This window comes from Phocoena phocoena, chromosome 9 (genome assembly GCF_963924675.1).
Source record: "Phocoena phocoena chromosome 9, mPhoPho1.1, whole genome shotgun sequence".
Lineage (NCBI taxonomy): Eukaryota > Metazoa > Chordata > Mammalia > Artiodactyla > Phocoenidae > Phocoena > Phocoena phocoena.
The window spans coordinates 39122452-39134785 of record NC_089227.1 but is presented as its reverse complement, the minus strand read 5'-3'; the positions used below and the strand labels follow the sequence as shown (position 1 = coordinate 39134785).

Genomic DNA, 12334 nt, shown 5'->3' with positions numbered 1-12334 from the left:
ATCAATTTATACTAGAAAGGAACTGATACAATCATTTACTTTCTCAAGTGTACTTAACTGACCCATTAAAAATTACAGACGTCTATACTTATAAATGACCAAAAAAGCAAGAAATCAGCCATTGAGCTTTGATTGTGTTGTACGGCTTATTGTCTGTGAAAAGTGAGAATTTTAATTATAATTAATGGGTAATTCACTCTCTTCCAGAGTTTTAGTCATCACAAAATTGCACTTTAGAACCATAGATTTTCTCCGCAATGCTTAATTAATTATGCATTGACCCATTTCTCTCAAAGCATCTTTTTCTGAATCTTTGGTGGGAAACACAGTTTATTAGGCACATAGTTTCAAACATCTATTTGGTTACTGTTATGATTAAGAATTTTCTTCTAAATTCACATGCAGAAGGGAATAAGGCTTGCCATGTTAACATACTTTACTGCCAAGTAATATGTTTCCACTTATGTCTGGAATTAAAAACAAAAGTAAACAAACTAAAAACCACTTCCTACTTCTTAGCATAAGAATACTTTATACCTGATATCTTAAATTCCACTCAGAAGCATCAAGATGTCGAAGGAAAACTACTTAGATACAGCAAGTAGACAACTATTTAACAAAACCTTTCAATTAAAAGCTTCTCCTCAACTCACAGGTCAAAGATCATTGATATACTGTTTGATTCTAAAGGGAAAAGTATAGCAATCTGCAATTATGATTATTGTAGCATTATTAAGTAGTGCCTATTAATAACTGGAATCACATTTCCCGTGATATTTCCTTTTTTTGTTGTACAGGTTTTTTTTACAGGTTAGTAAATGGAAATTGGAGAAGGAATGGGTAGGAGACAAAAAAATTTATGGGAATGCATGCAACAAAAATAGGCAGTATCACTTCATGTAAACTTCTGCTTTCTTCATGCAAAGATGCTTATAAAAACTGAGACATTAAATTTTCTAATAGCTGGATTTTACATTAGCTCAGTAACAAAAACTGTTAAACCAATTCCATGATTTTGCATGAGCAGGAGACTTGAAATCGTTCAACGATTTCCAGCATAAGTGTTCCATGGCCCAATTATGCTAATTAAATCTCTAAGAATGAAAAGATACAGGATTATTCCTTGCTTCGGTTTCTTGTTCTTTTGATGAGGGAGCAGAACAACCCGGTTTTTGGAGGAGGGCCCATCAGCATCGGGGCTTGGTTCTTGTGCATAATTTTTATCTAGGGAAAAAAAAGACAAAGAGGGTACAGTAATCTCCAGATACAACACCAATTTCTGAGAATCTCTCTTAAGGCTAATAATATCCCCTGAATTACTGAAACAACACAAGTGCAAAATGTATTTTCAGAGTTTCTATTATTTCAAAAATATTTTTAAGGAAGATAAGGTATGTTATTTAAACTATATTCCAATGCTCAGGGTGATACCAAGAAATTAAATTTAATTGAAATTACATTTTAAATATCATATTACTTCTAACCTCTCTTGTAATAACACCCCCAAATTCCTTGTTCATGCCACGTGATTATCTAGTATAATTTATTGACCATTAGTCATGTATTATTTACTTAAGATAGGAAAGGCTGCACCATTATAGCATTCAGAATCCCAGTTATAGCCCAACATCAAGAGGTACTTGATATCAAGGCAAGCCTTATTTACTCCGCTAATCAGATTGTTTCTCTCTTTCAATATGAACTGCAGGGCTTAATTTCAAAACAATCATTACGAATGAAAGTCAAAAGTTAGCGTGCATAAAAGGTCAGAAATGATGAACTAGCTTTCTAATTTGTTAATTAATTGGTAATAGAATAGAATCAAATATTGAAAAGCCTGCTTAAAACATTCTGAGAGACTGTTCTAAAGCTACTCTTTTTGATTTCTTTGAAATAAAACTACGAATCACCTTAAATGAGACAACCTTAAAGTAGATTATGTCTGCAATTTTCTCTAATTCAAGCCTAAATTAGAGAAGACATTTTATGAATATATGCTATGCTCAAAGCTAATTGAAAGCAATTATCAAAGTGGCATTTTGTCTGTGACTTTAAGATACATTGTAAGATAATAAATGATTCTCATTATGTAATAAAAAGGTCACATCTTGCCTTTGGGCTAGTGACGCTAAGAGTTTTTCAAAAGCAATCTGAGACATTTTCTTTAGAGAACTGCGACTAATATAAGAACCATCGCTTATTAAATATCAGTTGTCACCAGCACAGCACCCGCATCAGAGATGAGTATTTCTTTCAAAAAGAAACACCACCTCATTAAAAGCTGCAAAAATATATCTCTTAAAGTGCATAGCTGACATTTTCAAGTTAAACTGAATATCCTTCACTTGTCATTGACTAATAGCAATGAAACAAAAAAAAGTGGATGTCACGTGGACACGATCATTAAAATCAGCACTGGGGCTGCTGGGAAATGGAGATTTATTTCACAGTCTAGAAAGACAGAACTATGTTAAAAATCAGGATAAACGAACAACTCTTTATTTAACTCTGTTGGAATCAGGTTATTCTGGGAAGATTCAGTGTTCTTTGTACTGTAAAGATAAATTGCACCTGTAAAAGGCCACCAGGCTAAACCAGCCTCAAACTCTCTGGATATCTGATTTCATTTTATTTTATTTTTCTTATCTTATGAATTGGGGAATCAATAGCCAGACAGTTAAGATGCTAGAATGCACCTATCTATGTAGATTGAAAAAGATCTCTACCAGATTTTCTCTGCTAATAATTCACTTTCAAATTATGCCCTACCTTATGCCATTGATTTTATACTCCTCTAGAGTATAAAACCTAATACACCATCATTCACTCATTTATTCATTTCACAAAATGTATCAAGCCCCTACTGTGCCTCAGGCACTGTACCATGAACCTCTAACAAACAGACAAAGTACAATCTCTACCCTCAGTAAATTATAGTCAAGTAATAAAGAGAAATTTAACAAGCACGTTCAATAGTGTTATAGATGCTGAAATACAAGGCTAAGCAGAAAGGCACTATTTTTTTTTTAACGCTGAAAATAAAAATGAATCTTTTTATAAAAAAATGTTAGTTTAAAATGAGTACCTGATGAGGCAGTTAACACATATTACTTATGTCATAACCTTAGATTCAAACAGAACGTAAGTAGCTAAGGTAAAAAAACAAAGATTTCTGATTCACGGTTGCTGGACTAAATCCTTTAGAGGGTATGATAATATTAGGGCCTCTTGGAAAACAAGATAATTATTAACAAATTATTGTTGTTAAGATGTTGGAAGAAATATATCATTCTAGTCACAAAAGATTAGCATCAGTTTATGACAAAGCATAGCCAAAACACCGCAACTTATTGTGTATGAGATTTTGTTTGCCCTTTGTATTTTTTAAGTTATTTGGATTTTCTTTGATCATAGCTATCTTTTTATTAACAACCCCTTTTAAAAGAAATCACATGTTGCTATTCCTTTGAAAAATAGCACAGTATCTCATTCAGTACTCCTGACACAGTGGGACCCTTAATCCATACTACTGACTAATTCGAATTCTAGGTTGTAGTTTCAAAGCAGGACAATGGTCCTATTTTTAAAATTATCTGTAATCTATCTTCTTGGTTGTTTAAGCACTCCTATGGTCAAGGTACACAACTCTTTCTTTAATTTAACATTATTTCCGTACAAAATGCAATCTACATCTTTCTGTCTGTTATTCATAAAAATGAGAAACAATTGGCTGTTTTCCTCTTAGGGGAGATTACATGGAGGAAACTCACACTCATGAGATGTCTAGTATGTATCCAGGCTCTTTGCATACATTATGTCATCAGATAATTATAGGTCTTTGTATATTTGAGCAGAGCAAAAACTACTCCATTGAGGATGAGAAAAACTCCAGTCCAGGTGAACTGTTGGTACTGTAGTCACAGCAAGTCCAGGTGAGGTTTCAGAAAGCTGTAGAGACTTAAGTGTAATTTAGGTTCAGATGGCCCGTGTTGGGGGAACCTGGTTAAGGGCGCCTCACCAGGCATGGGATAATGACTCACATGCCTGTTTCAACTCCACATCCTTATATTTTTATTACTACTTTTTTTGAGAACCTGTTATCTACAAGAAAAACAATACGGAGTAAGGAGCAGACTTTATCCCCCAAAGATTTTATTATATTAAGTCTCAGCAATCTGAAAGCATGAACCAAACATTACGTTCTCTTTGAGTGTTTCCATTTTTTTAAGAGTCAGGTAGTTACTTCTTAGTTGTTTCTCAATACATCAAATATTTATGGAGCACCAGCTATGGGCAAGGCAGTTTGCAAGACTGTTTAGTTTGGAAGAGAACCTGAGATTATAATTGAGAGAGAATTGTGGGCACTCATAAGCAATGGTGATGGGGCTCCTAGGAGCTGGAATGGCTGTACGAAGGTCGAAGAGCATTGCTAAAAATGCAAGATAGATACTGTCAGAATTAGAATGATGTTCTATTAAGAACTCTTCATTTTTACTTATCATCTATTCCTTTGGAAAACAACAGCAGCAAAAGTCTCATGACTCTTTCTACTTCTGTCTTCCTATTTCAAATTAAGATTGGACACATCTAAAAATATAAACAGAAAAAAATTGATTTCAGTTTTACAATTATTCAATATGAAATAAAAATTCACATATAGAAACCAGATGAAGGATTATAAGGCACAGTTTTCTTGTTTCTGTGACATTGTCAGGGTTGCATGGTGTGATAGAGAGCTCCACTTCATAACTGTAATATGACCAATAATAACAAGAATAAAAATAACAAGATTTGGCTTTTACTGTGTGCTGAGTATTATGCTAAGTGCTTTACACACGTTATTCACATGCTACCTGTTTCATCCAGCTCTTTGAGTTGCTCTTGACAAAAGTCTACTCCCATAAAAGTAATATTATCAAAGAACATAGAATTGAAAAATGATGTCCTAAAAGGGATAGAAGAGAGGTTTATATCTTACAGTACACGGTGAACAGTGTCTAGTCCCACTAGACTTTCATGTTCTCTCTGAAGACTTTTAGTCCAACTAAAATTGAGGAAGACTGGAAGGTCTTCCTGCACTCATTCTCCAAGCAGTTATTTGGCCCAGCTCATTGCAATTTTCTTTCCTAGCTCCCTGTCTCTCAGGATCAACTATTCCTAATACTCTTCATTGTGAAGAGTAGTTATTTTTCTTCCTCATGTGATAGGAACACCCTACTTAACACCCAGTCCCTGAATGACACATCTACCGAAGCAAGTGCTTATCAAAGCATCCTGATAAGATCTGAATAAAGATGGATCTATTCTGTCTTCAAGGAATTCTCATACCTAATATCAAAAGAATATTTTTTCATAATTTTTAAAATATATTATCTAATTTTACCCTCTCAACAACCCTGGGAGGTAGGTGTCAACACCCTTATTTTACAATACAGGACAGAAACTTAGGTTCTGTAACTTGCACTACACCACTCAAGTTGGTAAGTACAAGAGCTGGGTTTTGAAAGCTGACTCAAATCTCCCAAGCACTCCTTGTTAATTCCCACCTCTGCACTTCTGTGTCAATTAGTGCTTTGGAGAACCTTCCCTCAAACTTTGACCCCTGTCCTTCCCAGCTCAAATAACACATTATTTTGAAATTTCAAAGCTTAGTGAGATAAAGAAGATTCTAAATGCCCTCTGAGAGGAAAAACAGGTCACTTACAGAAAAATAAAAATCAGCATGGCATTAAGCTTCTCAAAAACATGAGTGGTAGAAGAAAATGGAGAAAAACCTTCAAACCCCAGAAGAAAAGTTAATTTTATCTTAGAATTCTATACTTAGTCAGTGGATTGATTAAATGCATGGGTACAATGAAGATACTTTCATTCATAAAAGGTTCTAGAGAGTTTACCATTTATGTGTCCTTTGAAACATTTTTGAGTGTGTTCTCCAGCAGAACAGATGCGTGAGCTAAGAAAGATTAAAAAAACAGAGGGTCACATTGACAACACCAAATGCTGGTGAGGATGTGGAGCAACAGGAACTCCCATACATAGGTGCTGGGAATGCAAAATGGCGCAGCCACTTTGGAAGACAGTATGGAGGTTTCTTACAAAACTAAATATACTCTTATCATACGATCCAGTGTCTGCACTCCTGGGATTTAACCAAAAAAGGTGAAAACATATGTCTGCACAAAAACCTGTACACAGATGTCTGCAGCAGCTTTTTTCATAACTGCCAAAACTTGGAAGCAACCAAGAGGCTCTTCAGTAGGTGAACGGATATATAAACTGTGGTATATCCAGACAAAGGAATATTATTCAGTGCTAAAAAGAAATGACCTATCAAGCCATGAAAAGACATGGAGGAAACTTAAATGCATATTATTAAGTGAAAGACGTCAATGTGAGAAGGCTACATCCTGTATGATTCCAATTATATGACATTCTAGAGAAGGGAAAACTACGGGGACAGTAAAAAGGTAAGTGGTTGCCAGGGTTTATGGGGGAGAGTGATGAATAGATGAAGCACAGGGGATTTTTAGGGCAGTGAAAATATTATTTAGGATGTTATAATGATGGATACAAGACATTACACATTTGTCCAAGCTCATAGAATGAACAACACCAAGAGTGAACCCTAGTGCAAACCATGGACTTTGGATGATTATGATGTGTCAATGTAGGTTCATTGATTATATCAAAGATACCATTTCAGTGGGGAATTCTGCTAGTGGGGAGGCTATGTGTGTCGGGTGGTGGGAGGTATATGGGGAATCTCTGTACCTTTGTCTCAATTTTATGGCGGACCTAAAAGTGCTGTAAAAATTAAGTTTATTAAGAACAAGAATAACAACAAAAAGAGTATCCAACTGAGACCCAGGATGAGAGATCTGCAAGAAATCTAGCAAGAAACGTGCAGGGAAGGGCTTCTGCCATATAAAGAAGGGAGTGGGGATTACAGATTAATTGATACTGCATAGTTTTAAAAAATTAGAATTATTATAATGATGACTTTACAAAGAAAAAAGAGATTATAAAAGCTTTATAGGAAAGGAAATGTAATTGTGTGACAGTACTTGGTTCTACAGTTGACAACATTTTCATAATCTCAATCATTACATGTTTTATATTGATTTAAATAAAATTTTTCTTCAGAAGCAGAACAGCGTACTGGTTAAAAATCAGACTGCCAGGGTCCACCACTTCCTATCTGGAGACTTTGGGCAGATGACTATAATTCATTTCCCTCATCAATACTGTAGAGACTTTGGGATTCCCTGGTGGCACGGTGGTTAAGAATCCGCCTGTCAATGCAGGGGACAGGGGTTCAAGCCCTGGCCCGGGAAGATCCCACATGCCATGGAGCAACTAAGCCCGTGCGCCACAACTTTTGAACCTGTGCTCTAGAGCCCATGAGCCACAACTACTGAGCCCGTGTGCCACAACTACTGAAGCCCACGTGCCTACAGCCCATGCTCTGCAACAAGAGAAGCCACTGAAATGAGAAGTTCGTGCACCACAACGAAGAGTAGCCCCCGCTCGCCACAACTAAAGCCCACGCACAGCAGCAAAGACCCAATGCAGCCAAAAATAAATAAATAAAATAAAGTTCCATTAAAAAAAATACTATAGAGACTTTAATATAGTGTCCATTTCATTGGTTTCTTGTAAGGACTAAATGAATCAATGTACACAAAATGCTTAGAATGTTACCTGGCACATAAAAATCACTCAGTACATATTAACTATTATTAAGAGTTAAATGGAGTAATGTAAGAGTATTAAAAACCACTTTCTATAGCATAAATTAAGTAGACTATACCTAAAACTATTAAGTCAAAAAAATTACAGCAAAGCAGATTGTTTACAGACATGCAGTAAACAATAAGAAGAGACAGCCAAAGAATCAAAGAGTGGACCTGGTGACACAGAAATGATGGGACAGAGGCTAGCTGTTTTTCTTGGAGCGCTATACATTCTGTTTTTTTTAATGTGCACATATTATTTTGATATAAGTATTAAAAAAATTAACAATGAGGGGACCTTCAAGATGGCAGAGGAGTAAGACGTGGAGATCACCATCCTCCCCACAAGTACATCAAAAATACATCTACATGTGGAACAATTCCTACAGAGCACCTACTAAATGCTGGCAGAAGACCTCAGACCTCCCAAAAGGCAAGAAACTCCCCACGTACCTGGGTAGGGCAAAAGAAAAAAGAATAAACAGAGACGAAAGGATACGGACAGGACCTGCACCAGTGGGAGGGAGCTGTGAAGGAGGAAAGGTGTCCACACACTAGGAAGCCACTTCACCAGTGGAGACTGGGGGTGGGCAGGGGGGAAGCTGTGGAGCCACGGAGGAGAGCACATCAACAGGGGTGCAGAGGGCAAAGCGGAGAGATTCCCGCACAGAGGATCAGTGTCGAGCAGCACTCACCAGCCCGAGAGGCTTGTCTGCTCACCCGCCGGGGTGGGGGTCTCAGAGCTGAGGCTCAGGCTTTGGAGGTCAGATCCCAGGGAGAGGACTGGGTTTGGCTGTGTGAACACAGACTGAAGGGCGCTAGAGCTAGCTGGGAGGGAGTCCGGGAAAAGGTCTGGAACTGCCTAAGAGGCAAGAGACCATTTTTCAGGGGGACACGAGGAGAGGGGATTCAGAGCACTGCCTAAACAAGCTTCGCAGACAGGCGCAAGCTGCGGCTATCAGCTCGGACCCCGGAGATGGGCATGAGACGCTAACGCCTGCTGCTGCAGCCACCAAGAAGCCTGTGTGCAAGCACAGGTTACTATCCACACCACCTCCCACCCCAGGAGCCTGTGCAGCCCGCCACTGCCAGGGTCCCTGATCCAGGGACAACATCCCCGGGAGAACACAGGGCATGCCTGAGGCTGCTGCAACGTCACACCGGCCTCTGCCACCACAGGCTGGCCCTGCATTCCAATTATGACTACTGTACCCTTCCCTCCCCCTGGCCTGAATGACCAAGAGCCCCCTAATCAGCCGCTGCTTTAACCCCCTCCTGTCTGGGTGGGGAACAGACGCCTAAGGGTGACATACATGCAGAGGTGGGGCCGAAACCAAAGCTGAACCCCAGGAGCTGGGCGAACAAAGAAGAGAAAGGGAAATCTCTCCCAGAAGCCTCAGGAGCAGTGGATTAAATCCCTACAATCAACTTGATGTACCCTGCATCTATGGAATACCTGAATAGACAACGAATCATCTCACAATTGTGGCGGTGGACTTTAGGAGCAACTGTAGACTTGGGGTTTGCTGTCTGCAACTGACTTGTTTCTGATTTTTATGTTTATCTTAGTTTAGTGTTTAGCGCTTGTTATCATTGGTGGATTTCCTTATTGGTTTTGTGGCTCTCTTTTTTAAAATTATTGTTATTTTCTATTAAAAAATTTCTTTTCCTTTCTAAAATTAATTTCTTTTTTTCTATTTTTTTTTCTTTCGTTTGCTCTCCCTTTTCTTCTGAGCCGTGTGGCTGACAGGGTCTTGGTGCTCCGGCTTGCTGTCAGGCCAGAGCCTCCGAGGTGGGAGAGCCAAGTTCAGGACACTGGACCACCAGAGAACTCCCATCCCCATGTAATATCAATCGGTGAGAGCTCTCCCAGAGATCTCTGTCTCAGCGCTAATACCCAGCTCCACCCAACAGCCAGCAAACTCCAGTGCTGGACACCCCATACCAAACAACTAGCAAGACAGGAACACAACCACGCCCATTAGCAAAGAGGCTGCCTAAAATCATAATAACTTCACAGAAACCCCTAACACACCACCTGACGTGGTCCTGCCCACCAGAAAGATAAGATCCAGCCCCACCCACCAGAACACAGCCACCAGTCCCCTCCACCAGGAAGCCTACACAAGCCACTGAACCAACCTCACCCACAGAGGCAGACACCAAAAACAACGGGAATTATGAACAAGCAGCCTGTGAAAAGGAGACCCCAAACACAGTAAGTTAAATAAAATGAGAAGACAGAGAAATATGCAGCAGATGAAGGAGCAAGGTAAAAACCCACCAGACCAAACAAATGAAGAGGAAATGGGCAGTCTACGTGAAAAAGAACTCAAGAGTAATGATAGTAAAGATGATCCATAATCTTGGAAAAGGAATGGAGAAAATACAAGAAATATTTAACAAGGGCCCAGAAGAACTAAAAAGCAAACAAACAATGATGAAGAACACAATAAATGAAATTAAATATTCTCTAGAAGGAATCAATAGCAGAATAACTGAGGCAGAAGAACAGATAAGTGACCTGGAAGATAAAATACTGGAAATAACTACCTCAGAGCAGAATAAAGAAAAAAGAATGAAAAGAACTGAGGACAGTCTCAGAGACCTCTGGGACAAAATTAAACGCACCAACATTTGAATAATAGGGGTCCCAGAAGAAGAAGAGAAAAAGAAATGGTCTGAGAAAATATTTGAAGAGCTTTTAGTTGAAAACTTCCCTAACATGGAAAAGGAAACAGTCAATCAAGACCAGGAAGTGCAGAGTCCCATAAAGGATAAATCCAAGGGGAAACACGCCAAGACACATATGAATCAAACTATCAAAAATTAAATACACAGAAAAAATATTAAAAGAAGCAAAGGAGAAGCAGCAAATAACATACAAGGGAATCCCCATAAGGTTAACAGCCGACCTTTCAGCAGAAACTCTGCAAGCCAGAAGGGAGTGGCAGAACATATTTAAAGTAATAAAATGGAAAAACCTACAACCAACATTACTCTATCCAGCAAGGATCTCATTCAGTTGATGGAGAAATTAAAACCTTTACAGACAAGCAAAAGTTAAGAGAATTCAGCACCACTAAACCAGCATTACAACAAACACTAAAGGAACTTCTCTAGGAAGGAAACACAAGAGAAGGAAAAGACCTACTATAACAATCCCAAAACAGTAAAGAAAATGGTAATAGGAACATACATATCATAATTACCTTAAATGTAAATGGATTAAATGCTCCAACCAAAGGACATAGACTGGTTGAATGGATACGAAAACAAGACCTGTATATATGCTGTCTACAAGAAACACACTTCAGACCTAGAGACACACACAGACTGAACGTGAGGGGATGGAAAAACAGAGTCCATGCAAATGGAAATCAAAAGAAAGCTAGAGTAGCAATTCTCATATCAGACAAAACAGACTTTAAAATAAAGATTATTACAAGAGACAAAGAAGGACACTACATAGTGATCAAGGGATCAATCCAAGAAGAAGATAGAAGAATTGTAAGTATTTATGCACTCAACATAGGAGCACCTCAATATATAAGGCAAATGCTAACAGTCATAATAGGGGAAATTGACAGTAACACAATCATAGTAGGGGACTTTAACACCTCAATTACACCAATGGACAGATCATCCAAAATGAAAATAAATAAGGAAACACAAGCTTTAAATGACACAATAGACCAGATAGATCTAACTGATATTTATAGAACATTCCATCCCAAAACAACAGAATACACTTTCTTCTCAAGTGCTCATGGAACATTCTCCAGGATAGACCATATCTTGGGTCACAAATCAAGCCTTGGAAAATTTAAGAAAATTGAAATTGTATTAAGTATCTTTTCTGACCACAATGCTATGAGACTAGATATCAATTACAGGAAAAAAAATCTGTAAAAAATACAAACAGGAGTGGCTGGGCCCGTGAGCCATGGCCGCTGAGCCTGCGCGTCCGGAGCCTGTGCTCCGCAACGGGCGAGGCCACAGCGGTGAGAGGCCTGTGTACCGCAAAAAAAAAAAAAAAAAAAAAAAAAAAAAAAAAAAAAAATACAAACACATTGAGGTCAAACAATACGCTACTAAATAACCAAGAGATCACTGAAGAAATCAAAGAGGAAATCAAAAAATACCTAGAAACAAATGACAATGAAAACATGATGACCCATAACCTATGGAATGCAGCAAAAGCACTAATAAGAGGGAAGTTTACAGCAATACAATCCTATCTCAAGAAACAAGAAAACTCTCATATAAACAACCTAACCTAACACCTAAAACAATTAGAGAAAAAAGAACCAAAAAACCCCAACATTAGCAGAAGGAAAGAATCATAAAGATCAGATCAGAAATAAATGAAAAAGAAATGAGGGAAACGATAGCAAAGATCAATAAAACTAAAAGATGGTTCCTTGAGAAGATAAACAAAACTGAAAAACCAGTAGCCAGACTCACCAAGAAAAAAAGGAAGAAGACTCAAGTTAACAGAATTAGAAATGAAAAAGGAGAAGTCACAACTGACACTGCAGAAATACAAAGGATCATGAGAGATTACTACAAGCAACTATATGCCAATAAAAGGGACAACC

General features: G+C 38.1%; 1 protein-coding gene across 6 annotated transcripts in view; it reads right to left on the bottom strand.

Annotated features, from left to right (window-relative positions):
• Positions 1 to 300: 300 nt before the first annotated feature.
• Positions 301 to 12334, bottom strand: part of DGKB (diacylglycerol kinase beta) — a 645730-nt gene continuing 633696 nt past the window's right edge. For all 6 annotated transcript variants that reach the window (XM_065884106.1, XM_065884107.1, XM_065884111.1 and 3 more), the window contains one exon: positions 301 to 1224. In XM_065884106.1, the coding sequence (XP_065740178.1) occupies positions 1117 to 1224 (108 nt within the window). In that variant the 3' untranslated portion in view covers positions 301 to 1116. The remainder of the gene's footprint in view (positions 1225 to 12334) is intronic.